General features: G+C 52.7%; 3 protein-coding genes across 3 annotated transcripts in view; 2 read left to right on the top strand and 1 right to left on the bottom strand.

The window, feature by feature from the left end:
- The window catches only part of KIF1C (kinesin family member 1C), a 36,004-nt gene extending 34,011 nt beyond the window's left edge, over positions 1-1,993 (bottom strand). Inside the window, exon 1 of the mRNA XM_037887585.2 lies at positions 1,693-1,993. The gene's annotated coding sequence lies outside the window, so the exon portion shown is untranslated. The remainder of the gene's footprint in view (positions 1-1,692) is intronic.
- Positions 1,994-8,009: 6,016 nt separating this feature from the next.
- Positions 8,010-27,138, top strand: INCA1 (inhibitor of CDK, cyclin A1 interacting protein 1). The gene is made up of 6 exons (XM_037887586.2): positions 8,010-8,403; positions 13,436-13,555; positions 14,722-14,764; positions 22,135-22,343; positions 24,069-24,246; positions 26,587-27,138. Exons 1-6 carry the CDS (start codon positions 8,363-8,365, stop codon positions 26,740-26,742), a joined length of 747 nt encoding a protein of 248 aa, XP_037743514.1. The 5' UTR covers positions 8,010-8,362; the 3' UTR covers positions 26,743-27,138.
- On the top strand, positions 16,680-18,103 carry LOC119564630 (histone-lysine N-methyltransferase 2B-like). Its single transcript, XM_037887587.2, has 2 exons — positions 16,680-16,830; positions 17,541-18,103. The coding sequence occupies exons 1-2, from the start codon at positions 16,788-16,790 to the stop codon at positions 18,092-18,094; spliced, it is 597 nt and encodes a 198-aa protein (XP_037743515.1). The 5' UTR covers positions 16,680-16,787; the 3' UTR covers positions 18,095-18,103.
- Positions 27,139-27,287: the final 149 nt, after the last annotated feature.

Here is a 27,287-nt window from a genome sequence, read left to right as displayed (position 1 = left end):
AGACGCTTGCCAAGCAATCCAATTTTCAGAGGCCCGGCACAAAGTATTTTCTGAAAAAAATCACGCCCCTGGACGGCGGCGTCTCAAGTCAGGCATTCAAAAAAAAAAAAAACCCAACCAACCAAAACCAAAAACCCTGTTTCTTTTTTTTAAATTGCTAAAGCGCTTTTGTAAATTTAAGCTGATGAGAAGTCGTAAGTTGCCCCCATTTTTTAACCAGCAGCTGGCGCGATGTTTCACCGAGTTTTAAGGCCAGGAGGGGGCAATTAGTCCTTCCCGCATCATCCTAGCCACTTCTGCTTGAGTGAAAGCAGATCTTTTTGGAGAAAGGGGGACTATCTCGTCTTGATGAAAAGACTCCAAGCAGCCCACCGTGTCCCCACGGTTAATTACCCTCCCTATTAAAATTACGTGCCCGGTTTCTAACCTGAATTCGCCTAGCTTCCGTTTGGATCTGTTCTACCTTTCTCTACACATGGGGTCCGAGGACCCATGGGGGCCCGCAGACAATAAGAAAAATGCCCAAAGAGGGCCACATCTCCATTTGAAATTTCACGGGGCGGGGGGAGGGGGGAGCCGCAAATGAAGAAAAAAAAAAAGATTGAAAACGACTGTTTTATACCATCAGAGAGTCGTGTGAACTCAATTTATCTCCCCACCACGTAGGTATAAGCAACCGGGGCAATGTCTTCAGAGGACGCACTTCCGTCTTTGTGAATCCAGAGGGCAAAGAGGAAAAAAAAAACCCAACTCACTTCACACCTCTAAAAATAATCCGTGACCACACAGCTGTGTGTTCCCAAAAACCTCCTCTCCGTAAATCCACCGGGAGGCAACAGGCCCAACATCACGCCCCCCGCCCCCCCTCCAAAAAGCGTCCACACGGTTCCCAGAATCTGGGATACCCAGAATCACAGGAGAGGCACCTTTGTAACCTGGATCCTTTCCGGATCTATGGCACCTGTACAGCCCAGCATCCACCCACCCCTCGCAGATCCGGGCGGAGGACTCCCCAAAGTTACTGCCCTTAACTAGCTGAACTTCTTCCCACACCCACTGCCAACTTTCTCGCTCCCGAAGTGACTCCGGAACACCATGTGACCAACCCATGATCCAGCCCAATTCTCTCCCCTCGGCCTTTCAAACACACAGCCCTCCTCCTTAGCATGCCTCCATCTGCCCCCTTCCCATTCAAATACCTCCCAGTCCCCCCCAAATCCATCCAGTCCCCCAAACCTCTCTGACCCCCCATTCCCCTCAACTCCATCCGATCCCTCAAACCTCTCTGACCCTCGTTACCTGCCTTCCTGTGCCCTCCTTTCCCTAGACACCCCTCACAGAGTATTGCTCAGCAAGGAGGGGGGCCCTCTCCCCTATGCATTGCCCCCCATCCCATGCATTGCTCAGTAAGAGGGTCCCCTCTCCCCTATGCATTGCCCCCCATCCCATGCATTCCTCAGCAAGGGGGGGTCCCTTCTCCCCTATTCATTGCCCCCCATCCCATGCATTCCTCAGCAAGGGGGGTCCCTTCTCCCCTATGCATTGCCCCCCCATCCCATGCATTCCTCAGCAAGGGGTCTCCTCCTCCCCCCCCATGCACTGCTCAACAAAGGGGGACCCCACTCCCCCCATGCATTACCCAGCAAAGGGGGGGGATCCCCTCCAAGCATTGCCCCTCCCCCAACCACTTACCTGTCCTTCCAGTGGCCCCTCCGCACCATCCCTAGGGCCTGGCTGAGACTGGGGTGTAAGGGGGGGGCAGGAAATTGAGTTGCAAACCTGACCCCCCCCCCTTTTTTTTTTTGCTTCTAGGGCTGTTGCATCCCGGCCGGGCCCCGTGCAATCCTGGGAAGGGCGGGAGGGGGGTGTTGCAAAGATAGGAGGGGGGGCTCCCCCAGATTTGCACCGGGGCGCGGACGGAGGAGGAGGAGGGGGGGAGAAGCAGCAGCGGCCGGCGGCGCCCGCCGGGCTGGGCGGCAAAGGGAAGCCGGGGGGGGGCGGGAATGTCGCGAGACGGGAAAGGCGCCTGGCCCCTCCCTGGGAGCTGGGGAGGGGCCTTAAAGGGGCAAGGCAGGGGGGCCCTAGGTAGCTCCCGGGTGAGGGGGTTTTGGGGTGCAATGCTGGGGGGGAACTTGGGGGGCTTTGCAATGCCTGGGGGGAACCTGGGGGGCTTTACAATGCCGGGGGGGGAACTTGGGGGTCTTTGCAATGCCTGGGGGTGGCTTTGCAATGCCTGGGGGTGAACTTGGGGGGCTTTGCAATGCCTGGGGGTAGCTTTGCAATGCGTGGGGGGAACCTGGGGGGCTTTGCAATGCCTGGGGGGCTTTACAATGCCTGGGGGAGGAACTTGGGGGTCTTTGCAATGCCTGGGGGTGGCTTTGCAATGCCTGGGGAGAACCTGGGGGGCTTTACAATGCGTGGGGGCTTTGCAATGCCTGGGGGTGAACCTGGGGGTCTTTGCAATACCTGGGGGGCTTTAAAATGTGGGGGGAGCTTTGCAATGCCTGGGGGTGAACCTGGGGGTCTTTGCAATACCTGGGGGGCTTTAAAATGTGGGGGGGGCTTTGCAATGCCTGGGGGTGAACTTGGGGTTTTTTGCAATACCTGGGGGGCTTTACAATGCGTGGGGGGCTTTGCAATGCCTGGGGGTGAACTCGGGGGCTTTGCAATACCTGGGGGGCTTTACAATGCGTGGGGGGCTTTGCAATGCCTGGGGGGAGGGAACCTGGGGTGTGGTGCAATGTTGGGGGGCTGGGTTCAATGCCTGGGGATTGGGTGGGGGGGGGGGAGGGAGGGACCCTTGCTGAGTAATGCTTGGGGAGAAATCCCTGCAGAGCAATTGCTGAGTGATGTAGCGGGAGAGCTGTGGGGGGGACCCCCCCCGGGGACAGCTGTGGGGGGGACCCCCCTGGGGAGAGCTGGGCTGCTCAGCTGTAGGCTGTCGGGCAGGGGCGCCCCGCTGGGCAATGCATTGGGGCGGGGGCCTGCTGTTAACATCCCAGTCCACCCTGTTTCCAGTTCAAAGTGACCCAGCAAACCTTCTGCAAATCTGTACATGCCATGACATACCAGCCATGGGGTCACTTTCCCCCGGGATCGCCGCAGGACTGCTGTGCACGGGGGGCATGTATGGAAAAATCCCCCCCCACCACTGAGTGTGACAGACACGGCCGTGGCTGCGGAGAGCCTGAGTCCCTGGCTCGGACAAGGAGGGAAGCTGACCCAGGCTGCCTGAGTCAGCCGAGAGCCTGAACCGCTCGCTTGGAAAGCAGGGGGGGCTGCCCCGTTCCTTGCAACGCGCGCTCGTGACGCTGCTTTCGCGGCTCGCCCGAGCCTGGCGGAAAGGAGAGGGAAGCAGCATATTATGGTGAGATCTGCCCCAGTATTAAGTGTGGGGGGCACGTCCCCCAAAGAACTAAGTGGGTTGCGGGGGGAAGCCTGTAACAATGAAGGTATCCCAGCTACCGAGCAGCCCTGTTCTCTCCCTGCCGCAAGCAACGCTTAGTGCCTCTGGGAGAAATGAGTAAGAAAATCTGTTTGGAGAGGAAGCCGCCTCTTTAGGAGGTTTATGGCTTTTTCCGTGATTTGCATTTTTACCCCCACCCTGCTCCCATCATACTGACCTAGATTAAAAAAAAACATTTTTATGGGGGACAGACCAAAAGCTTTGATCTTCCCACGTCGCTTGTTTCCCTTTCATCCTGGACGACGCCAGCCGCTCTGGGCCGGCCGAAAACGTTCCTGGCGGGGAAAAATACGAGGGAACTCAGGAAAGGATGGCCAAGGGCTCGCGCGAGATAAGGTGTGGGCTGTTGTGTTTGAGAAAACTCTGGCGTTTCCCTAGTGCGTGGCACGCCCGCGGGGAAAACCAGGGCCTGTACCCCGGTGGTGTGTAATTTTGTTTGACTGCAGGTGGCTAGAAGGGGTCAGGATTCACCCACTGTCTTATTCCCAGTCTCCGCACTCACCGGTTGTCTCTTGGCGGGTTTGTTATTTGCATTGCCATGAGGCCTGCGTGCCCCGCCGGCCAGGATCCCTGCACGGACACAGACCAAGGGATGGCGGCTGGCCCCGAAAAGCTTCCAATCTGGGTCTAAAACAAGAAACAAGAGCTGGGGGAAGAGAAGCAAACAACGGAGCAGGGCTGGCCAGCATGTCGAGGGGAGAGTTTACATTACCGGGTCTAAAATCGCCCCGCTAACCAAGGCAGCTATCCCAGGAAAACGCAGGCACGGTCTATCCTCGCGGTACCCCGGGGGCACGCAGAGGCCCTCCAGGGGGTCCATCAACTCCTCTAGATACTTGCCTACCTACCAACTGAGATAAAAACCAGTAGCAAAGTCAGCAAACTAAACTGCCATGCAGCCCAAATGAGGACATCAGCAACCCTTCAGTCGCAGCATGGCTGGGCCGCGTCTGTCTTTCCGTGTCTGATTTTGTAAGCGCGTCGTTTTGACGGAGGGTGGAACGGAGGTGCAGGGACTCGACCAAGGCTGGACGGGGACTCGGTGGTGGAGATGGGAACCCAGCCTGGATTGCCTGAGCCGCAGGCCTCTGCTTCCTAAAACCGTAAGAGCAGCTTTGGCCTCTGCCTGCCGTAGCCAGAGGTTAGGAGGTGTGGCTGCAGGTGTGAAACTCAGGACTCCTGGGTTCTCTCCCCGGCTCTGGGAGGGGAGGGGGGCTGGGGGGTGAGAGCGGGGGGGCTGGGAGCCAGGACGCCTGGGTTCTCTCCCCGGCTCTGGGAGGGGAGTGGGGGCTGGGGGTTAGAGCAGGGGGGGCTGGGAGCCAGGACGCCTGGGTTCTCTCCCCGGCTCTGGGAGGGGAGTAGGGGATGGGGGGTTAGAGCAGGGGGGGCTGGGAGCCAGGACGCCTGGGTTCTCTCCCCGGCTCTGGGAGGGGAGGGGGGCTGGGGGGTGAGAGCGGGGGGGCTGGGAGCCAGGACGCCTGGGTTCTCTCCCCGGCTCTGGGAGGGGAGTAGGGGTTGGGGGGTTAGAGCAGGGGGGCTGGGAGCCAGGATGCCTGGGTTCTCTCCCCAGTTCTGGGAGGGGAGTGGGGGATGGGGGGTTAGAGCAGGGGGGCTGGGAGCCAGGACGCCTGGGTTCTCTCCCCGGCTCTGGGAGGGGAGTAGGGGCTGGGGGCTAGAGCCAGGGGAAGAGCCAGCGTATTCGGGGCCCGTGAGCGGACGCGCCGTCCGCTTTTCACGGTTTTCACGTGCGAGCCGGGCACGGGCGGGGACCCCGCAGCCCCCGGCCCACCACCGCTCCCACCGAGGGGCAGGCTGGGCCAGCCCGATTTCTGGGCTCCGCGGCGGGCTGGCGGGGCGGATCTGAGCCCGTCCGCCGGGCGTCCTTAGGGGGGAGACGTGTGGCCAGGGGGACGCCGGTCGATGTTAGAGATCATGGGGGGCCCCGGAGCCAGGAGCTGAGGGGTTTCTATGCCCCCTGCCCCGGTCCCGACCGAGCGCCGGGCAGGCTGGGGGTTTGACCCGCCAGGCTCGAAGGAGCCGCTGCCCGCCTTTCTCCAGCCCCCCAACGGCTTTTCCCGCCTTTCTCCAGCCCCCCAACGGTTTCTCCAGCCCCCCAACGGCTTTTCCCACCTTTCTCCAGCCCCCCAACGGTTTCTCCAGCCCCCCAACGGCTTTTCCCGCCTTTCTCCAGCCCCCCAACGGTTTCTCCAGCCCCCCAACGGCTTTTCCCGCCTTTCTCCAGCCCCCCAACGGTTTCTCCAGCCCCCCAACGGCTTTTCCCGCCTTTCTCCAGCCCCCCAACGGTTTCTCCAGCCCCCCAACGGCTTTTCCCGCCTTTCTCCAGCCCCACTAATGGTTTTCCTGCCTTTTTCCAGCCCAACGGTTTTTCCAGCCCCCCCAATGGTTTTCCCGCCTTTTTCCAGCCCCCCAACGGTTTTTCCAGCCCCCCAACGGCTTTTCCCGCCTTTCTCCAGCCCCCCAACGGTTTTTCCAGCCCCCCAACGGCTTTTCCCGCCTTTTTCCAGCCCCCCAACGGTTTCTCCAGCCCCCCCAATGGCTTTTCCCGCCTTTTTCCAGCCCCCCCAATGGCTTTTCCGCCTTTTTCCAGCCCAACGGTTTCTCCAGCCCCCCAATGGTTTTCCCGCCTTTTTCCAGCCCCCCAACGGTTTCTCCAGTCCCCCAACGGCTTTTCCCGCCTTTTTCCAGCCCTCAGGCTTGCGCTGTCTGAGGTGAGGGGAAGCCGCCCCGGTGCGAGCATGTCCCCCCCCCCGCGCCCTGTCCCCACGGCCGTGCGAGGGGGTGGGGGAAAGGGGGCAGTACCCCCCCCGCGCCCTGTCCCCACGGCCGTGTGAGGGGGTGGGGGAAAGGGGGCAGTACCCCCCCGTGCCCTGTCCCCACGGCCGTGCGAGGGGGTGGGGGAAAGGGGGCAGTACCCCCCCCGTGCCCTGTCCCCATGGCCGTGCGAGGGGGTGGGGGAAAGGGGGCAGTACCCCCCCCTGCGCTCTGTCCCCATGGCCGTGCGAGGGGATGGGGGGAAAGGGGGCAGTACCCCCCCCCCGCGCCCTGTCCCCACGGCCGTGCGAGGGGGTGGGGGAAAGGGGGCAGTACCCCCCCGTGCCCTGTCCCCACGGCCGTGCGAGGGGATGGGGGAAAGGGGGCAGTACCCCCCCCGTGCCCTGTCCCCATGGCCGTGCGAGGGGTTGGGGGAAAGGGGGCAGTACCCCCCCCGTGCCCTGTCCCCATGGCCGTGCGAGGGGTTGGGGGAAAGGGGGCAGTACCCCCCCCGTGCCCTGTCCCCATGGCCGTGCGAGGGGGTGGGGGAAAGGGGGCAGTACCCCCCCCTGCGCTCTGTCCCCATGGCCGTGCGAGGGGATGGGGGGAAAGGGGGCAGTACCCCCCCCGCGCCCTGTCCCCACGGCCGTGCGAGGGGTTGGGGGAAAGGGGGCAGTACCCCCCCCGTGCCCTGTCCCCATGGCCGTGCGAGGGGTTGGGGGAAAGGGGGCAGTACCCCCCCCGTGCCCTGTCCCCATGGCCGTTCGAGGGGGTGGGGGAAAGGGGGCAGTACCCCCCCCCGCGCCCTGTCCCCACGGCCGTGCGAGGGGGAAAGGGGGTTGCGCCCCCCAGTAACAACCCAGAGCCCTCTCGCCCACCCTCCTTCTGCTCCCCAGCCGGGTCCCCCAATATGGGGAGGGGACGCACAGGACTGACCCCCGCACCGGTGCCCCAAAGTGTCACTCGGGGGGATCATCTGGGGGAGATGAGGGAGGTGATATTAATGGGGCGAGGGGTTACCATGGAAGGGTGTTAATGGGGCGAGGGTACCATGGAGGGGGTATTAATGGGGTGAGGGGTTACTGTGGAGGGGATATTAATGGGGTGAGGGGTACCACGGAGGGGGTGTTAATGGGGTGAGGGGTTACTGTGGAGGGGGTGTTAATGGGGTGAGGGTACCACGGAGGGGGTGTTAATGGGCTGAGGGGTTACTGTGGAGGGGGTATTAATGGGGTGAGGGGTACCACGGAGGGGGTATTAATGGGCTGAGGGGTTACTATGGAGGGGGTGTTAATGGGGTGAGGGTACCATGGAGGGGGTATTAATGGGGTGAGGGGTACCACGGAGGGGGTATTAATGGGGTGAGGGGTTACCATGGAAGGGTGTTAATGGGGTGAGGGGTACCACGGAGGGGGTATTAATGGGGTGAGGGGTTACCGTGGAAGGGATATTAATGGGGTGAGGGGTTACTATGGAGGGGGTGTTAATGGGGTGAGGGTACCATGGAGGGGGTGTTAATGGGCTGAGGGGTTACTGTGGAGGGGGTATTAATGGGGTGAGGGGTACCACGGAGGGGGTATTAATGGGGTGAGGGGTTACTATGGAGGGGGTGTTAATGGGGTGAGGGGTTACTGTGGAAGGGATATTAATGGGGTGAGGGGTTACTATGGAGGGGGTGTTAATGGGGTGAGGGTACCATGGAGGGGGCGTTAATGGGGCGAGGGTTACCATGGAAGGGTTATTAAGGGGGTGAAGGTACCATGGAGGAAGTGACATAAAGGGAGCTGGGTGGGGAGAGGAGCCGGGGACGGTCTATGGGGTGGCCCACGGCGGGCAGTGGGCATTTTATCAGGGGTATATGATAGGCAGGAACACAGACGGGTGAATTATCGGGGTGCCCGTACACACAGCTCTGATACCCACAAGGGAAGGGTCGGTACGGAGGCACGGCAGGGTGGTACCCAGAGAGCGTGGCCTGCCCTGAGTTACATGTGACCCCATGTTATTGGTTTGCACCCTGCAGGATTAAGGGGAACCCCCCCCCCCGCAGCACAGTAGCGGAGGGGAGCTCACGACTGGGGAGATCAAGGAAAACCCTGGGGACCATCACAGCAGCAGCCAGGCATGGAGGAGGAGACCTGCACGCCCCTCGTCCCATTTGCGAAGTATGTTAATTAATTACTACAAAACAGGTTAAATTCAGAGGGAGTCGTTTGTATAAGGATCCTTTCCGATGGGGTAACCTGGGTTTTTAAGTGAGTTTTGTGTGTTTGCTCTCAAAGTCATGGGATAGATAGGTGGATAGATAGATTAGATAGAGGGGGTGGATGGGGATGGATAGATAGATTAGATAGAGGGGGTGGATGGGGATGGATAGGTAGATAGATGGATGGGGTGGATGGAGTGGATGGGGATAGGTAGAGAGATAGATGGATGGGGTAGATAAAAGGGGTGAATAGGGATGGCTGATAGATAATGTATGGGATGAATGGATAGCTATAGAGATGGGGAGAGAGAGAGAAATGTATGGACAGAAGGAATGGATCGATGGATCAATCAATAGATGTATTTGGGGATGGGTGGATCGATTGGTAGATGTGTATGGAGACTGATGGATCCATCTGTCTGTCTGTCTCCATACACACCCTTCTCTTTCTGTCTGTGTCCAGCAGGTCTGTCTATCTAGACAATATGTGTCTGTCTAGTATCTGGGCAGCTGAAGAGGAAGTATTTAAAAAAAAAAAAAAAAAGTTGTTCTAATTTTCACTGGGAAATATTTCCACCAGGTGGCAGAGATGAGTTGAGTCAGGAAAAAAGTTTTGTTTTTGACTGTACGGTGTATTGAAATGCCGTGAAGTCAGCACTAAGAAATCGACCCCTTTCAGCATCACGAATTCCCAGGATTTTACCATGAGTCTCACAATATTTGATATTTTTCTTAAAGCCCCAGTTCCTGGAGTCATGTTATAACATACAAAGCTCAGCTTTTTTTTTTAAAGATTTTATGGGGGCTCAATTTCAGGCCCTCGCAGTTGCAGAAAACAGCTGGAAAACGTGAGACCTAAAGGCTCAAAAAAACCCAGGTATCAGCTCAGTCCTAACACTTATTACCAGACTTTTAAAATCTCTGGATTTTTAAGCCAATGTCATAATTTTGGGGGGCCTGACTCCTGACTTTCATTAACACCTTGGGTTAGTGCATCCAGGCACTTTTAAAATGATCTCCATGTAGCTTCCAGTGTAGAGATTCATTCAACCTTTTGGCTAGACCCACAACTTTTCTAAGCACCGGATGTTTGCTGGTCTATAGCTTAGTTGCGAAAGACAGAGCATATTGTTTTTTGCTGCGGTAGGTAAAAGCATGCAAAGTCTCTGATGGCTTGCTTCTAACTAGATGGGGAAGCGTTAATGCCATGGTACAAGGCACTGGTAAGACCCCCATCAGGAATACTGGGTACAGTGCTGGTCACCCATGTTCAAGAAAGATGAACTCAGACTGGACTAGGTGCGGAGAAGGTTGATCAGAGGAATACAGGACTGGAAGTAAGGTGACCAGATGTCCTGATTTGGCTCGCCATTCCCCTGAAGGGATGTAAACTCTCCTCTGAGCTAAAACAGAGGTCCTTCCACCTCTGTGAGAACATTGCATATTAAGCCAGGGTTTGGTTAGCAAGAAATGACGCGGAAGCAGGCTGAGATGCCGGTGTTGCACACAGAAGGTCACTTCAGAGATGGGGGTTTTCAAATCTCATTTCCCTCCCTATGTTTCATTAACAACAACAAAAAACCTTTAGTAAATGTGCTGAATATAAGAGCGGCCAGACTGGGTCAGACCAAAGGTCCATCTAGCCCAGTGTCCTGTCTTCTGACAGTGGCCAATGCCAGGGGCCCCAGAGGGAAGGAACAGAACAGGGAATCATCAAGTGATCCATCCTCCGTTGACCATTCCCAGCTTCTGGCAAACAGAGGCTAGGGACACCATTCCTGCCCATCCTGGCTAATAGCCACTGATGGACCTATTCTCCATGAACTTATCTACTTCTTCTTTGAACCCTGTTATAGTTTTGGCCTTCACCACATCCTCTGGCAAGGAGTTCCACCGGTGGACTGCGCGTTGGGTGAAGAAATGTTTGTTTTAAACTGTTTGTTTTAAACCTGTGGCCTATTAATTTCATTGGGTGATCCCTAGTTCTTGTGTTATGAGAAAGAGTCAATAACACTTCCTTATTTACTTTCTCCACACCCGTCATGATTTTATAGGCCTCTCTCATATCTCCCCTTAGCCCTCTCTTTTCCAAGCTGAAAAGTCCTGGTCATATTAATCTCTCCTCATACGGAAGCCGTTCCAAGCCCCTACTCAGTTCTGTTGCCCTTTTCTGAACCTTTTCCAAGTCCAGGATAAATTACTGAGCCACCAGTTTTATAGGAGGCGCCAGAGTTTGCATGTTAGGCGCTTAGACCCAGCTTGTCTTACTGAACCCTAGGGGTCACCCCCAAATGGGTCCTTCCTGAAACCTGACCCTCTTTCTCCAGCTCTGTTCATCACACTACAGCAAGCGGGACCGTTGTCCCCATCCCCCTCCAGCAGTGGAAGGATACTTGTGTGTGTAAGCCGTGCAAGGAGACGCTCGTGTAAAGTGTGTGGACTTAATTTGGCAGCTTACAGAATAGTGCGAGCCACCTGCATAACTAGCATTCAAAAACAAGAAGGAACTGGGCAACGTGAGACAGGGTTCACCACTGCCACTATATAAAAGCTCTCTTTGTTTAATGATTTAACATGATTAAACTTAATGATCCCCTAAATAATACTCCCCTACCGGAAGAGAAGGAATAGCATTACAGGGATACATTTGCCAAGGATTGTTATCTTCCTGGCTTCATGCCACAGCCGTACCTTTTGTACTTAGGGGTGGATGGGTGATATTGTACCTCTGTTTAGCTACAAGTTGGCATTTTACATTTCTTCCTCTGCCTGGCTTAATAACCCGCGTGTTTGCTTTTATCCAGCAGTAGAAGGTTCATAGATTCAAAGGCCAGAAGGGAGGGACCATTCAACGCTCTTCTAGTCTGCCCCTCTGTTTAACACAGTGCGCAGAATTCAACCCAGTTCCCTCTGGATTGAGCCCAGTAACTAAAGTGTCTTCCAGAAAGGCTCCAGTCTGGACTGAAAGACATCAAGAGACAGAGAATCCACCACTGCCCTGGGGAGTTTTTTCCAGTGGTTAATCACATTTGTGCCTTGTTTCTAATTTTAACGTGTCTGAATTTAACTCCCAGGCCAGGTCCACTCTCGAAAACTTTTGCTGTCATAGTACAGGAGAAGGTTTTTGCCGGTGTAAGCTGCATGTACCCTAGGCGAGTTTGGCAGTACGGCTACATTGGCAAACCTTTTCTAGTGTAGACAAGAAACGGCTCCCAGCTGTCTCTTCTCGGTATGCCTTTCTCCGCTCGATTAAAGAAGTTGCAACTTCTCCTGTGCACGTTCATCAGCCTGTAAGAATTTCAAGTTTCAGAGTAGCAGCCGTGTTAGTCTGTATTCACAAAAAGAAAAGGAGGACTTGTGGCACCTTAGAGACTAACCAATTTATTTGAGCATAAGCTTTCGTGAGCTACAGCTCACTTCATCGGATGCATACTGTGGAAAATACAGAAGATGTTTTTATACACACAGACCATGAAAAAATGGGTGTTGATCACTACAAAAGGTTTTCTCTCCCCCAACCCCACTCTCCTGCTGGTAATAGAATTTCAAAGCGCTTTACAAGCATGAGCCAATTAATCCTCACCACCGCACTCTGAGGGAGGTATTTTCACCCCTTGGGGAAACTGAGGCACCACGGTTGCCTCCACGTTTTCAGACATTGACTTGAGACTGCTTGTGTGTTATCCTGTGCCATCTCCTTTCCAGCTGTTGGCATTGCCGCTCGGGTGGGAAAGAACCTGTGTAGTTAATCACCATCATTATTATCAGCTCAATTATTTCCCCTCTGCAACAATGCCGTGTTTGGCTGTTGGCAAAGACAGACCGATTTCAGGGAATGTCTGGTCTGATTGCCCTCTTTTTCTGTGTCTTCTGTCTGTAAATGGAGGTGGGCCTAACTTGGCATGGGCTGAGGGGTGGATGTGCTTGTTGTAAACTGATTGAGACAAGCCGAGGACCAAAGAGGAGGAACCAGGATGAGGTTAATTTTCTCACCGCGCAGAAGAGGAAGAAACTCCTGTTGCATTAGCTAGAGAGCTGGAACAAAAGCAATCTGCAATGCACCTCTCCTCTCCGTGCTTTATACCTGTAAATAATACTGACTCTCGAATGCCTGGAAACTAGGGTCCCAATTCACCAAGGTCCTTAAGCATATGCGTTATCCATCTGTCTGTCTACCTCATCTCCGTAGACGGATAGATAGGTATGAATGGAGGAGGCTAGTCAGAGGGGTTTGCATGGGGTGGATGGATAGGAATAGATAGATAGATATGGGGATGGCTCAACAGAGGTTATGGGGATTGATGGATGGATCCATCCATCTAATCAGGCCCTTGATGAGTAACGCAGGTAAGGAGTTATTTTGGATTTCTTTAAATATATTGACAGGGTTCAGAGTAGCAGCCGTGTTAGTCTGTAATCGCAAAAAGAAAAGGAGGACTTGTGGCACCTTAGAGACTAATCAATTTATTTGAGCATAAGCTTTCATGAGCTACAGCTCACTTCATCGGATGCGTGGATGCATCCGATGAAGTGAGCTGTAGCTCACGAAAGCTTATGCTCAAATAAATTTGTTAGTCTCTAAGGTGCCACAAGTCCTCCTTTTCTTTTTAAATATATTGAGAGTTTTTCCTTTAAAATATACTCCCAGTCTCTTCCCCTGTTAGCTTCTATTTCACTGGTTCTCAGATTGCGGCGTGCACACAGTGGGGTTTGGGGTCTGGGTCCTGGCTGCCTCCCCGGCCCCGCACTGCGGGATCCAGGGTTGGGGTTCCTGCCCCACGCCCAGGTCTCTGCTTCTGGCCCCACTCTGTGTTGGCGTCTCTGGGCGGAGTTCACTGGGCATAGGGGTCTGTGGGGCAGGGGTTTGGGGGGGGGCACTGTGGTTCTTCGCTTTGTGGGCCGCATATCTGGCCCACAATGATAAATAGCTTCGAACCACTGTTCTGTTTATTTCTGCCTGTTTACATGCTTGCTCGCTGGCTCGCTTTCAGGCAGTCCAAGATGGTAAGCAGATATAAACCAGAATCTAACACCATGGAGCTTCCCACCCATCAGCAAGGCCCGTGTTACAACACTGATGAATTCTGGAGCGGGCTCAGCCGGCGGCCAAGGTAGGGAAGGTTGTGCTTCCTACGCATCGGACAACATTTTCCATCCCTCCGCTCAGCGGTGTTATATTCTGGTGCTAGCGCGAATCCACACGTATTTGACCCCGTTACATAACCCTTTTCATGCCTGTACCTCGCTATGATACAGCAGCGCCTGGGTGGATTCTAACTATAGCTTCCCGGCTGGGTGGTTTTGAAACGACGCAGCCCTCTTCAATGTAAGCCTCTGGGGGCTCGTTTTTATAAGCACCATCTCCACCCCGGGGAATGGAGACTGTAGCTGGGAGAGACCGTGCTGGCAAGTGGCTATGCTCAGGCCTGTAGAGAGAAATGTGAGCCCCCGTCCCATTTCACTTTAGTTACACAGATGATTTTTGGGGGAGTCCCCTGAGCTTGGTTTCCCCGTGTAGTTGTCCCACATTTCCCACTGCCATCAACCCGGCCTGGGTTCTGCCCTAGCTGTACCATTGCCTGTGGTAAATGACTACTACTCGCTGTGCCTCAGTTTCCCCTCTCTACCCTTCTCTGTTGCCCACACAGACTGTAATCTTTCTAGGGCAGGGACTGCCTCTGGCTACATGTACGTACAGCGCCCAGCCCAGTGGGGCCCTGACTTGGGCTGGTGCATTTCGTTGTTGTCGTATTAGAAACAATGACAAACAGGAAAATGTGTTATCTATTAGGTGTGTCACAGGGGTGCCGAAGAGCCCAAGCCACGGACAGGTGTGCTGGGTGCTGTGCAAACACAGAAGAAAAAGACCGTCTCTGCTCCAAACAGCTTTCAGTCGCTCCATCCCTTGATTATTGTTCCCTATAAGCCATGTATATTCATGCTTCTCCCGTTTGTTCCCAGGTTCGGTGTCATTAGCATAATGGCCTAGGAGTTATGCAAATTCAATGCAAATTAAGCACCGGGTGGTGTGTTGTTGGTTTTGCAACGTCTGGACACCCCTGAGTTACACAGACGATGGAATGAATCGCAGTGGGTGTTGGAAAAGCATATGCCAAGATTTGAGTGGCCGCTTTTATCCAAACCCTCCGGTTATGTTTGCTATCGTGTGCCGGTGGCTAACGAATGTATTTTCTCTTCGAGTTGCTAACGAACATCTTTTAGGAACCATGAAGAAACAGCTAATGCGCAGCTGAAACAAGATGTATTTATCTTGCAGCCCGCACTGGATGGAAGAATACAGGGAAGCCTCACCCCTGCTGGTACGTTTTCACACAGGCATGAGGGTGTTTTTAATGATTTGCTCAACTCCGGTGGAACTAACATGCCGTGTGAAAATAGGGACATGCAAATAGAATTGATCCTGATTGGTAAAGCTTTTTGCAAACCTAATTTGCTCACGGCTCCATGGGCTCTGACCCCTTTTGAGTGCAGTAATGGATTACTTACCTGACTGGAGCGCTCCTTAGACACCTGCTTCAATATATGATTATTTGCATCATGGTAGCGCCTTGTGGGCCTTCATTTCAATTGCAGCCCCACAGACCCCAACTGAGATCCGAACTGGGCCAGTGTCTAATCGTGTTTACGCTGGTGTCAATCCAGAGCAACCCCTGCTGACTTCAGTGGAGTCACTCTGGATTTACATCCATGGAACTGAGCTCAGAATCTGGCTCATTTTCTCCAAGTTGTGGGAGAACACCCATTGGGGGCACCAGCTCCCTTGACAAAAATGTTTTTACCCTTTCCTGTTTATTGTTACCAGGACGATGAAACAGTCACTGTTCAAAATTTTTGTGGCTAGTTGAAGAGCTATTCCCCACCCATCCCCGCCCCCAGATTCCCTTCTCTTTAAAAATATTACTCATGTTATCATGCATGCCAATTACTGGCCTCCTGCTGCTCTCTGAGCTTGCATAAAATTTATTTCTGGCAGGCATCATTAAAAATAATACCTTATGTACCTGCATAGCTGTCAGTCCCCTGAGAAGTGATGCAGAAGCTAAGGCTGATCTGTGCAACAGACCTTCACTCAGGCCCTCAATTCTTCTCCACTCTTTGCTGCTTTCTCTCTCCAGCCCTCCCACCCCCCAAGACGTCCCTTACCCAAACCATCTCCCCCACAGTCCCACTCATCAGTTGGTGCAATAATCGCGTTAGCACCTACCGGGCCCCCACGATTAACAATGTGAAGTTATACATATGGTAATCGCTTTCTATCATTTGTGTGGGCAAAGATTCCACCATCTCCTCCCTGCTCCCCGCCCCTCCCCCTTTTGCTGAAGATCGTTCGCGTTGTGATGCCGAGCACCTTAAGTGAGGGCTTTTTGGATCTCTGGTTTGTGTGTGGCGGAGGAGGCAGGAAAGATTGGCAGAAAAGGTGCCATTCAAAAGAGTTTTCTGGAGTTTTTTGGGGTGCATATGGGTATGCTCCAGCCCAGAAGATGATTTTTATTGGTAATACAGTACCAACTATGGAGCCCCCAACTGAGATCGGGTTCCCGATTGTGCAGGGCGCGGTACAGACCCCTGACTGAGATCCCGGTCCCGTTGCGTTGGGCTGTATACAAACACCTAAGAGTTAGTCCCTGCCTCAAAAAGTTTACAGTCCAAATGACAGTCGAAGTGACCGATAATCCTTAAACAATGTCTTCAAAGGTAGCCTATGCAGATGATTTCCACCCGTTTTAACGATATGGGAAGAGTCAGTGTTATTCTGTTGCTACGGCCTTGTCTACACTGGCATGTTCCTGTTTTCTCGGGTGATGCATGCAGTGGTCTTAGCTCATCTTTCCAGGTGGCCACGCCTGCTCCGTGCACTGGGCGATCCCCAGCTTGGAGCAATGCCGAGCGGCTGGACTTCATCAGCATTTGGGGAGAGGAGGCTGCCCAGTCCCAGCTGTGCTCCAGCCGTCAGAATTGTGATATGTGTGGACAGATTTCATGATGCATGACAGAAAGGGGCCGTGACCAGGACACAAGGCAGTGCAGGGTCAAAGTGAAGGAGCTGCGAAACGCCTGCCACAAATGCCTACTGCTGCGCCCACGAGCTGCCGGTTCTACAAAGAGCTGGACGCGATACTTGGTGGGGACCCCACCTCCACTGCGAAGGCCCCTGTGGATACTTCGGTGGCTCGCGTGCCAGTCAAGAGTGGACCGAGCCAGGAGGAGGAAATCTTGGACGAGGATGTGGAGGGGGACCCAGAGGCAGAGGATGACTCGGAGGTCAGGGATGCAGGCAGCCAGGAGCTCTTCTCTACCCCGGAGGAGCCTAGCTAGGCAAAGATGTCGGAGCTTGGTGAAGCGCAAACAGGAGAGGAGGCCCCTGGTAAGTGGATTTGATTTTGGGAATCGCTGAAGCAAGTTGTTGGGTGCAGAAGGGTTGCAGAAAGCAGGTTGTGTCTGTATGACGCACGTACCACCGCATGCCTAGTCTGAGCGGTGGAACAGGGTGTTGACTGACTCCCTCACTTCACGGGAATCTGCCTCAGCGATCTCCAGGAAACTCTCACGGAGACACGGGGCAATCCACTGCTGCAGGTTCTTTGGCAGAGCTGCTTTGTTTCTTGCCCCATTAAGGGTAACTTTCCCGGGCCACTCTGCCGTCACCGGGTGGGAGGGTTGGGAGTGGAAACCATTGCTGCACACGGGCGAGCTGCATAAGGGCTAGGGTGGAAGCCTCAGGCTTGGAGAAGACCCTCCCTTGATTCCCTGCTCACCCTCAGCAGTGAGATATCTGCCATAATGAACATAGCCTGTGGAAAATGTGGGGACAGTAATCATTATAAGTGCCCCCCCCCCAAGCTGGCTCTCCCGAAAAGCCACATGCCCAGTGTACAGTACAGTCCTGGAACAGTGATTTCCCCCGCCCCTGCGGTTACTCACCATTTTGGGGGTCTCGTGGCTCATGTGTGCTTGCCTGGGGTCAGCCAGTTAGTGACAGGTATGTGAATAGTGGCTGTATTTTAAAGCACTGAACCAGTGGTCTGTGTGGCAAACAATACTGCTTCTGTTAAATGTTGCGTTTTGGGTTCGCAGAGCTGACCTTGGGAGCCCAGCCTCCCTCTTTGTTATCGCCGGCTGAACGGGTGCACAGAATTAGAAAGCGGCCACGAAGAACTAAGGAGGACTTTCTTCGTGAAGTCACGACGCACTCTGCAGCCAAAAAACAGGAATTGAAGGAGTGGCCGGACAGCAAGAAGAGGGACCGAAAGGAGAACACGGCACACCAGAACGGAGCCACGGAGCGGCTCTTAAAGGTTATGGAGCGCCAAGCAGACGTGCTCCAGGAGCTACTCGCTCTGCAAACCGAGCAGCTCCGCACCTGCCCTCCCCTGCAGCCGCTGTCGCAAAATTCCTTCCCATGTGCCCCCCAGACACCGCCAACACACTCTTATCAACCTCCTGGCTGCGGTCTGTACCCACCGCAGTCCACTCCTGCCCCGTCCCAGTCCAGCCCTGCGGACGCCCAGGACCCAGTGCATTCAACACCCATCCCGCTGCAGTTTGGCCCTGCTGTATTACAGTATCCACTGCATTGTACTCCAAAGGAGAAGGCTGGATATGATACCTGGACATACACAAATCTTTAACGGTCCCGGGACCCCACCCCCTCCCTTCCCCCATCCCCCCTCAGTGCTGATGTGTTGTTTTTTTTTTGTTGGTCTCTCTCCTCCGGTTGTTTTTTAATAAAAGGATTGTGTTGGTTTGAAAGCAATCTTTAGTCCATTAATTGAAAGCAACCAGAGCCCTGCAAAGCAACAGGTGATTTTCTTAAACCTTCATATTGCATCGTCTGCACCAATCATAATCCCCTCCTAGCATTACAAGCACTGCACTCCCATGCATATCACAGTGGCTTTCAGCTTCAAATTGTTGCCTCAAGGCATCCTTGATCCTTATGGCCCCACACTGCGCCCCTCTAATACCCCTGGTCTCTGGCTGTTCAAACTCAGCCTCCAGGCGCTGAGCCTCTGCGGTCCAGCCCTGAGTGAAGCTTTCACCCTTCCCTTCACAAATATTATGGAGCGTACAGCACGCGGCTATAAGCGTAGGAATATTGTTGTTGGCCAGGTCCAGCTTCCCATACAGTCATCGCCAGCGAGCTTTTAAACGGCCAAAAGCACGCTCAACAGTCATTCTGCACTTGCTCAGCCCGTTGTTGAACTGCTCCTTGCTGCTGTCAAGGCTCCCTGTGTAGGGTTTCATGAGCCACGGCATTAAAGGGTAAGCGGGGTCTCCGAGGATCAGAGTGGGCGTTTTGACTTCCCCTACGGTGATCTTCTGGTCCGGGAAGAAAGTTCCAGCTTCCTGAACAGGCCAGTGTTCCAAAAGATGCGTGTGTCATGCCCCTTTCCGGACCGGCCTGCATTAATGTCTGTGAAATGCCCACGGTGATCCACAAGTGCCTGGAGAACCATTGAGAAGTACCCCTTGTGATTAATGTACTCGGTGGCTAGGGGGGTCTGGTGCCAGAATTGGAGTGTGCGTGCCATCTATCGCCCCTCCGCAGTTAGGGAAGCCCACTTGTGCAAAGCCATCCACGACGTCACGCACGTTGCCCAGAGTCACGGTCTTTTGGAGCAGGTTGCCATTAATGGCCCTGCACACTTGCATCAACACAACTCCAACGGTCGACTTTCCCACTCTGAACTGGTTAGCGACCCATCGGTAGCAGTCTGGAGTAGCCAGATTCCACAGTGCAATCACGACGCGCTTCTCCAGCACCAGGGCAGCGCTCAGGCTCGTGTCCTTGCACCGCAGGGCTGGGGCGAGCTCGTCACACAGTCCCATGAATGTGGTTTTCCTCCTGTGAAAATTCTGCAACCGCTGGTCGTTATCCCAAACGTGTATCACGATGTGATCCCACCACTCAGTGCTTGTTTCCCGAGCCCAAAAGCGGCGTTCCACGGTGGTCAGCACCTCCGTGAATGCCACAAGCATTCTCCTGTCATAGCTACTACACGTGGCGAGATCGATGTCGCACTCCTCTTGCCTTTGGAGTTGAAGGAATAACTCCACTGCCACTCGTGACGTGTTGGTCAGAGCGAGCAGCATCCTGGTCAGCAGTGCGGGATCCATTCCTGCAGCCCGACAGAGACAGCATGAGCCGTACACAAACCGTTGAAAGATGGCGCCAAACGCGGACGGAAGCACAGGGATTGCTGGGACGCGAAGCAATGCATCACGGGGCATTGGGACAGGACTCAGGATGTCCCGCGACCCCCTCTGCCTTCCCACAACTCTTAGCAGCAGAAGAGGAAGAAAAGGAGGACTTGTGGCACCTTAGAGACTAACCAATTTATTTGAGCATAAGCTTTCGTGAGCTACAGCAGACGCTCTATGGGATATCTGCCCAGAGTGCACCTCTCCGAATATCACCGCAAGTGTGAACACCTTATTGCGCAGGCAGCTGACAGTGTGAACACACAACAGCGGTTTCTCTTCAGCGCTCTCTGTAACACTGCCAGTGTAGATGTGCCCTAAGAGATCATTAGGGACACACAAAAGGGGGTCTGAGACAGACTGCTACATTTCTTAAAGGACACTGTTTTAATTAATTGTCAACTCCTAAACTAATTAACAGACTTGCCTGAAAATCACTTCACTGCACGCTCGAAGAATAAGGGCTGGAATTTTAGGCAGGACATAACTGTATGTTGCATATGTAATAAAAAAGGATGGATCCCAACTTTAAGTGCAAAACTTACCTTAATTTTTGTGACGTGGTGCCTCCATAGCAGAGAAGACAGACAAAAGAAGTGGGAATGGAAACAGGCATAAAGCAGGGCACAAAGTGACTGAACCCAGGTCGATGCCTGACCTGGGAAACCGCAGGTGGCTTCATAGCTTCACTGAGTTTAAAGCCAGAAGGGATCAACAGATGAACTAGCCTGACTTCCAGGCCCGGGGATTTCAAGCCCCAAACCAATCTGGATGATTACGAGTCCTTGAGACATTTCCGATGATGGTTAAATCTACCACCCACCTGCAAAGCAGTGAGGAGGTGTACAAGTAAATCTCCCTTAAAAAAACCATTAAAAATGTAAGCTGGGTTTCTCCCCCGCCCTGTCCCCCTTCCCGACTAGCTCTTTTGATTAATTATCTTTGTAGGGCACCCAGTGCCTCTCCAAGTGTTGTTATTGTTCCCCACTTAGCACTGTGAGGGCTGTTAATTAGGAAGGCTCTTGGCTTTGGGGAGTTGATTTTTAGCTCATTACGAGTGAGACTGAGGGTGTAGCTGGTGCTAAGAGCCGATTTGCAACCGGCATGCTTAGTAGGAGAGGCTTGAAAAACCTTGCTGGGAGTCAGGGGCCAAGGTAAAGAGAGAAGAACACGAGCGGCCTGATTCCTGGGGGCAAGGATGGGTTAAATTCCTGTGTCCTACAGTGGGCCCGTACCAGGAAACTCTTGACCAGCAGCAGTCCTTTCTTATGGCTTGGCAGACAGTTGAGAGCACATCTGCTGATCTCAGCTGGGGCAGGATGATTTCAGGTGACTGTGGTGGATTGAAAACTGTGTAAAAATGGACACCTAAGGGGTTGCCTGGTCCTGCTTGCAGGCCAGGGGCCTCTTTAGGGCAGCATGCAATCTGTGTCCTGTGTCGTCATCTGGCCGAGGTGGAGTGAGTTGTGCCTCTGACTTAGGGAGCAGCCTGCTTTGTCTCTCGCTGGTTTTGGTTCTGGTGTGGATACCCCTGAGCGACAGAGTGATACAAGTGTAGGTCTGCAGTGTTGACCAGACCTTCCAGCAATTCAGGAAACCCAGCCGGTGCTGTTCATGGAGCACTGGTTGAATACCCTGGCAGACAGATCCTTCATGTGCCAATAAAAGTCCCTCCTCAAAACTCACCTCTTCCATAACAGAACACGGCAGCCCGAAAACACTGCTCCCGATCGGCTAAAAAATGCATGTGTTGTATTATTTGTGTTACATTGCCTCCCACCATGACTTGCTTTTTCATCTCATCCACCTATGATGTCTCTTAGCTTGGGGGCAGGGACTATATGTCTGTACCGGGCCTAGCACAAGGAGGCTCCCGCCTGGCTGGCTTCTAGGCACTCCCACAACTTAAATTGTTTATTAATAGCTTCAGTTTCTGGGTGGTTCCTGGTTTTAAGGTGTAGGATCCAATGGCAGGTGTTGATTCAGACCAGGGTCTCTCTCTCTGTCTCTCTCAGTGGCCAATGCCAGGTGCCCCAGAGGGAATGAACCGAACAGGGAATCATCAAGTGATCCATCCCCTGTCACCCATCCCCAGCTTCTGGCAAACAGAGCCTAGGGACACTTTCCCTGTGGATTCAAAATGGCTCAAAAGAAATAATTTCCCAGACAGTGCATTGCTGGCCTGTGGAACACCCTGCCACTTGAAGTTATCGAGGAAGAGGAGGCAGAAAGGTTCAAAGGAGGGCTGGCCGTTTATACGAGTGAGACTATCCAGAGTTATGATAGCTCATGCTGAGGGATATTAGTCCTTGCAGTTCATTGTTCAAGCCAATCTCTGTTAGAGACCAGTATGAAACCTAACGTAGGGGCAAATTAGCTCATTGCGGGGTTCTTGTACCTTCCTCTGAAAAGAGGATACTGGGGTCTGATCCAGTCCAGCAATTCCTATGTTTTCTTTACCCCTTAGAGGTCTAGCTCAGCCGTCCACAGGCCCGATGCTCAGACAGACGCAGGCTCCTGGCAAGTGCTAGCTGTCCCGCGGGCGCTCCCCTCTCCTCGGGAGCTGTGTCGGAGGAGAAGCAGCCGGCTGAAACGAAAGAGACTGGAGAACGGTAGCGTGATGTCGGTCTGTTACCACCTGGAGGATCTGAAGAAAAGGCAAAGCAGCATTGATCAGTATGGAATTGAATTTATTGATCGGTCGGGCGTCTGTGGGAGGGGAATGAGTGGGACTTGCGTTGTTTCTCTATTCCTGCATTGCACAGTGTCAGTCAATGCAGCGAAACCATTAATGGCATTAAGACGGAGGGCTGTGTACATACCCAAGTAAAGTGATAAAACTCTCAGGCCTTGTCTGGGTTTGTCTAGCTTCACTTTGCAGCATCGAATTTCTGTTCCCCAGGATAGACTGTGATCAAGTCACCCTTGTACCTTCTCTTTCTTAAAGTAAATCGGTTGAGCTCCTGGCATCTCTCACTACGTTAAACCAATACAACCCCCTGACTAAGTGCCTCTCAATGTTTCCAGACTCCTGTAGCCCTTGCAGGAGTCTGATTTGTCTTGCCTACCCCCCCCAAGTTTCACTGCACTTCAAAACGACATGCTTACAAAATCAGACCTAAAAATGCAAGTGTCCCAGCCACACTGTGACTGAAAAAACGGCTGACTTCATCATTTGTAGCAGACAATTATAAAACCAATCAATTGGAATATAACGATTGGATGTACATTTCAGTGTGTAGTCTATGGAGCCGTATATACAAGTCATTGTCTGCGTGAAATTTTAGTTTGTCCTGACTTCGCTAGTGCTTTTTATGTCACGTCCCCCTGGTTGAGAACCGCTGGTCTAAGAGACCGAAGTGATGGGGCAGAAAGATTTGGAGGACTGCATCTCTTTCTGTCAGAAATCCCAAACACTCCTTCGTGCCGTTGGCAAGGTGCGTTTGTTGCTGTTGATTTCGAGGCTGTCATTTTATCTTTTTTGCTTCCTAACTATTGATTGCTGTGGGTTTTAAATCTTGCAAGCTATGCAGGTTTGGCCAGGTTTGGCATCTGGAGGGGGAGGGCTTCAGTTTTCCCTTATAATTCGGGTTGCCAATTTTGGTTGGAGATTCATCACATCACATAATCTTTAATTAAAGGTTAATGTTTAATTCCTGGAGACGCTATAATGCGTCAGGAGGTAATGGTGGTGCACTCGCTGCAATATCTGCTAGGGGGCGCTGTGCTGCAGGGGGCGGGGGGCTCAGCAGGGGGCGCTCTCCCCTGGCAGGCAGGGCTGACTATGATCCCCCAGTGTGGTGCTAGGGGGCGCTCTGCTTTGGGGAATTGTCTTCCCGGATCTTTGTAATAATTAAATAATCCCGGCGGTTTTAAGTCAGGTGTTAATCTCGTTGTCCCAGCCAACTTCCAACCTGAGTAATTAAAGTTACGGGGTGACTTGATTGCAGTCTATAAGTACTTACAAGGGGGGAACCAATATTTAATAGCGGGCTCTTCAATCTAGCCGAGAAAGGTCGAACACGGTCCAATGGCTGGAAGGAGAAGCTAGACAAATTCAGACTGGAAATAAGGCAGACATTTTTAACAGTGAGCGTAATTAATCATTGGAATCATTTACCCATCTTTGGGTGGATTCTTCACCACTGTCAATTTTTAAATCAAGATTGGGTGTTTTCTTAAAAGGTCTGCTCTCGGGAATATTTCGGGGCAGGTCTCTGGCCTGGGTTATACAGTGGTCCCCCCCAGCGTAGGAATCTATGAAACGGTCATTGGGGTGGTCGGTTCGTAACTCTGAGGATCTACGGTACCGGGCCCCCAATCTCAGTTCAGGCCTCTCGGTACTCCTGGGGCATATTCGAGTGTTTGCAAACACTGTGCTGTGTGCATGGTGCTTTGCAGGTTGAAGCGGTGGAAATGGGGTGGATATGGATCCCCAGCCAACTCTGAAGGGCTTGAAGGCGCCGCTGTCTCTCTCGCAGAAGAATTGCAAAGCGGAAGGGACCTGCTGAGCCATTTGACAAAACCAAGACCTTCCTGGCTCTGTGGAGAGGAGTCTTTTGTTAGCAGCAGCAGGCAGGTGAGTGGGGTGTGTGGATCACACACACGGGTGAATGAATGGGCTTAGGGGTTCTTTTTAAACCTCTCTTGTTCACTGTGTGAGGTGCACTTTCCGGTTTTTGTTCCGATGGAAAACGGTGGCTCAGAACATAGGGAAAGCGGCTCATTCATGGTCCAGCCAGTCCTATAACCCGTTTCCAACGATGGAACAAGAAACCCCATGGGAACCATATTCCTAACCTCCAATTACTTGGGGATTGACTCATGCCTTAAGGCAGGAGGTGTCATATCCCTTCCAAACCTCTTGCTGAGTTGGAAATCCTGATTAGTCTCACTCTGGATGTTCTCTTTAGCCTCCCGAATCCTGCTAATCATAGAAATGTTGGGCTGGAAGGGACCTGTGCTGAGGCAAGAAGAAGTAAACCTGGACCATTTTGCTGACTGGTGTTTGTCTAACCTGTTCTTAATAACCTCCAGGGAATGGGGATTCCACAACCCCCCTAGGTAACCCGTTCCTGTGTTTAACTGTCCTTAGAGTCAGAAAGTGCTTCCGAATATCTAATCTAAATCTCCTTTGCTGAAAACTAGGCCACATCCTTCTTGTCCTGTCCTCCGTGGATATAGAGAACAATTGATCACTATCCCTCTTTATAACATATTTGAAGATTGTTATCTGGTCCCCCCTCAGCCTAAAGGTGCCCCGTTCTTTGAACTTTTCCTCCTAGGTCAGGTTTTCTAAAACTTTGATCATTTTTGTGGCTCTCCTCTGGGGTCTCTCCAATTTGTCCATGTTTTTCTTAAAGTGTTATGCTCAAAACTGGACAGAGTACTCCACCTGAGGCCTCACCAGTGCCAAATAAACCAAAACAATTACCTCTGTGTCTTACATACGCTCCTGTCCTCAATGAGATATTGTGGCAGTGAGTTACATGGGCTAATTGTGACTTGTGTGGACAAGTTTTTCCTCTGAGCGGTTTTTAATTTGCTGCCTTCCAGTTGAATTGAATTACCCCTCTTGTTCTTGTGTTATGGATAAATGAATGGAAGGGTCAACCCTACTTCTCTTTTATCATTTCATATAACTTTATTACCTCTCGCGCGGGGTAGGAAATGATTTTCCCATCCTGTGAGAATCTCTGAGATTTTGTAAATTTTCCCTGTCCCAAATCAGAACGAAAAGTCAAAATGTTTGCAAACGGAACATCTGGGGGGGGGGGGGGGGGGATCAGTTTGGATCGGTTCAATCGAAATCTGTCCTTTCAATCATTCTGAAATTTTTCATTTTGATTTTCACTTTTTTTTTTTAACATTTTTTAAATGACAAACTCACGTCAATTTCAAAATAAAAAGTAATTTCACACCTTCAGTTTTAAAATGTCAAAACAGCCGGTTTTCACAATTTAAATGTTGTCCCCCCCAGTTTTTTTCAAAGCAGGAATATTTGTTTAAATTAGTCCTGGCCTGCAAAAAGTTTAAATTCCGATGAACTGGCATTTTCCAGCCCAAAAAAAATTTTTTTTTGAATCAACCAGCTGTAATCATGTCCCTTTGTATTCCTCTCAAGCAGTTTTATAAACACAGCCCTCTCTCTTCTCTGTGGATGACTTCACCTGCTCTCAAGGTGACACCCCTTAGATCTGCAGGGCCAGTGCAGCTAGGAAAGAGCAAGCCGCATCCCTTTCTGCCTCTGACATCTCCGACCAAACTGTCTGCTCGGACCCACTTGGCAAATCTTCATCCTGATGACGTCAGAGGCAGAACAAACCTAGCTGGGTTTTCACATCCCAGGCAACGGTTGGTGATTAAAACAACAGATTAAATCAATTACTCTTTAAGGGGCCACCGGACTCCTCGTTGTTTTTGTGGATACAGACTAACACGGCTACTCCCTGATATTTGGTGATTAAAGGAATTGTTAAGACCTTGACTCATAGAACGAGGACATTTTCTCTGGAAATCGGGTCCTGGTGCAGAAGTAAACGGGAGGGCAGTCTTCCTACTGCCTCAGCATGGCAGGGGGATGGATTAGATGACCTCTTGAGGTCTCTTCCAGTCCTACATTTCTATGATTCTGTGGACTGGGCCCTAACGTGTACAGCGGCCCCTGGGAGAAGGCTGGCTTTGTAATCATAGGAAGTCCTGGAGAAGATGCACAGTAAGGCTCTGGGTGTGTGGAAAGGGGCAGTGAACCAGCAGCTGAGTGCCGCCCCAAGGAGGGTTGCAGTTCAGCGGGCATTATCCGTTTACCCTCCAAGGAGAGTCCGGTGTGATGGATAAGGTACAGGACTCGGGCGTAGGACGTCTGGGCTAGGAACTATTACGCTGGTAACCTTTTCTATTTCCATTCCTTTGCACTCAGTGGAGCCACGGCCGCAGCATGGGAGAGCAGCAAGGGACCCCCGAGGAAAGCCGGGTGGTCTCCTCCCTCGTGGCCATGGCAGACCGACCCCAGCTGCCGGTCAGGTGCCTGCCTGAGGAAGCCTTCTGGGGCTTTGGGCACCAGCCAGAAGAGTGATCTTGAAGTGCTCAGCGTTAGCGTGGGGGATGGAGGGGACTATCACCCACGCACGCTTGCAGCAGGCCTTCTATTGAAAGTGGATTAACTCTCCTCTCCTGACATCGGGTGACGGGAAAGCGAACTCCCCGAGAGCCTGCTCGGTTCCTGGTTATTGACTGTTTCGTGCCTTGGGTTTTGGGTGTTGTTTTTTTTTTTCGGCAAGGAAAGCAACCGATTCCTTCTTTGACGCTCTCTGTGGGCTTTCGGGACACGGCTCCGCAGCCAGAAAGACACCGGCAGAGACTTCAGGATTGTTTCCATAGTGATTCAGTGAGTAGAAGAGGAGGCTGCCTGTATTCCCCCGCACCCCGCTCCTACATATCGGAGGGGTGTTTCAGTTATCAAACGCTTAGAGCGCAAACCAACCCAGGGAACCGTGTCTAAGGAATCTACTGCCTTCAGCTCCTGGACATGATGAGCCACCCTGACACACGCTGAAACAGCCTCAAAGCCATGTCCCCTGGCCGCCCTCCCACCAAAAATACTCAGATAAGCCTCCAGCC

This window comes from Chelonia mydas, chromosome 28 (genome assembly GCF_015237465.2).
Source record: "Chelonia mydas isolate rCheMyd1 chromosome 28, rCheMyd1.pri.v2, whole genome shotgun sequence".
Classification (NCBI taxonomy): domain Eukaryota; kingdom Metazoa; phylum Chordata; order Testudines; family Cheloniidae; genus Chelonia; species Chelonia mydas.
Note: the sequence above shows the minus strand (reverse complement) of the source record. Positions and strands in the feature narration are given on the sequence as shown.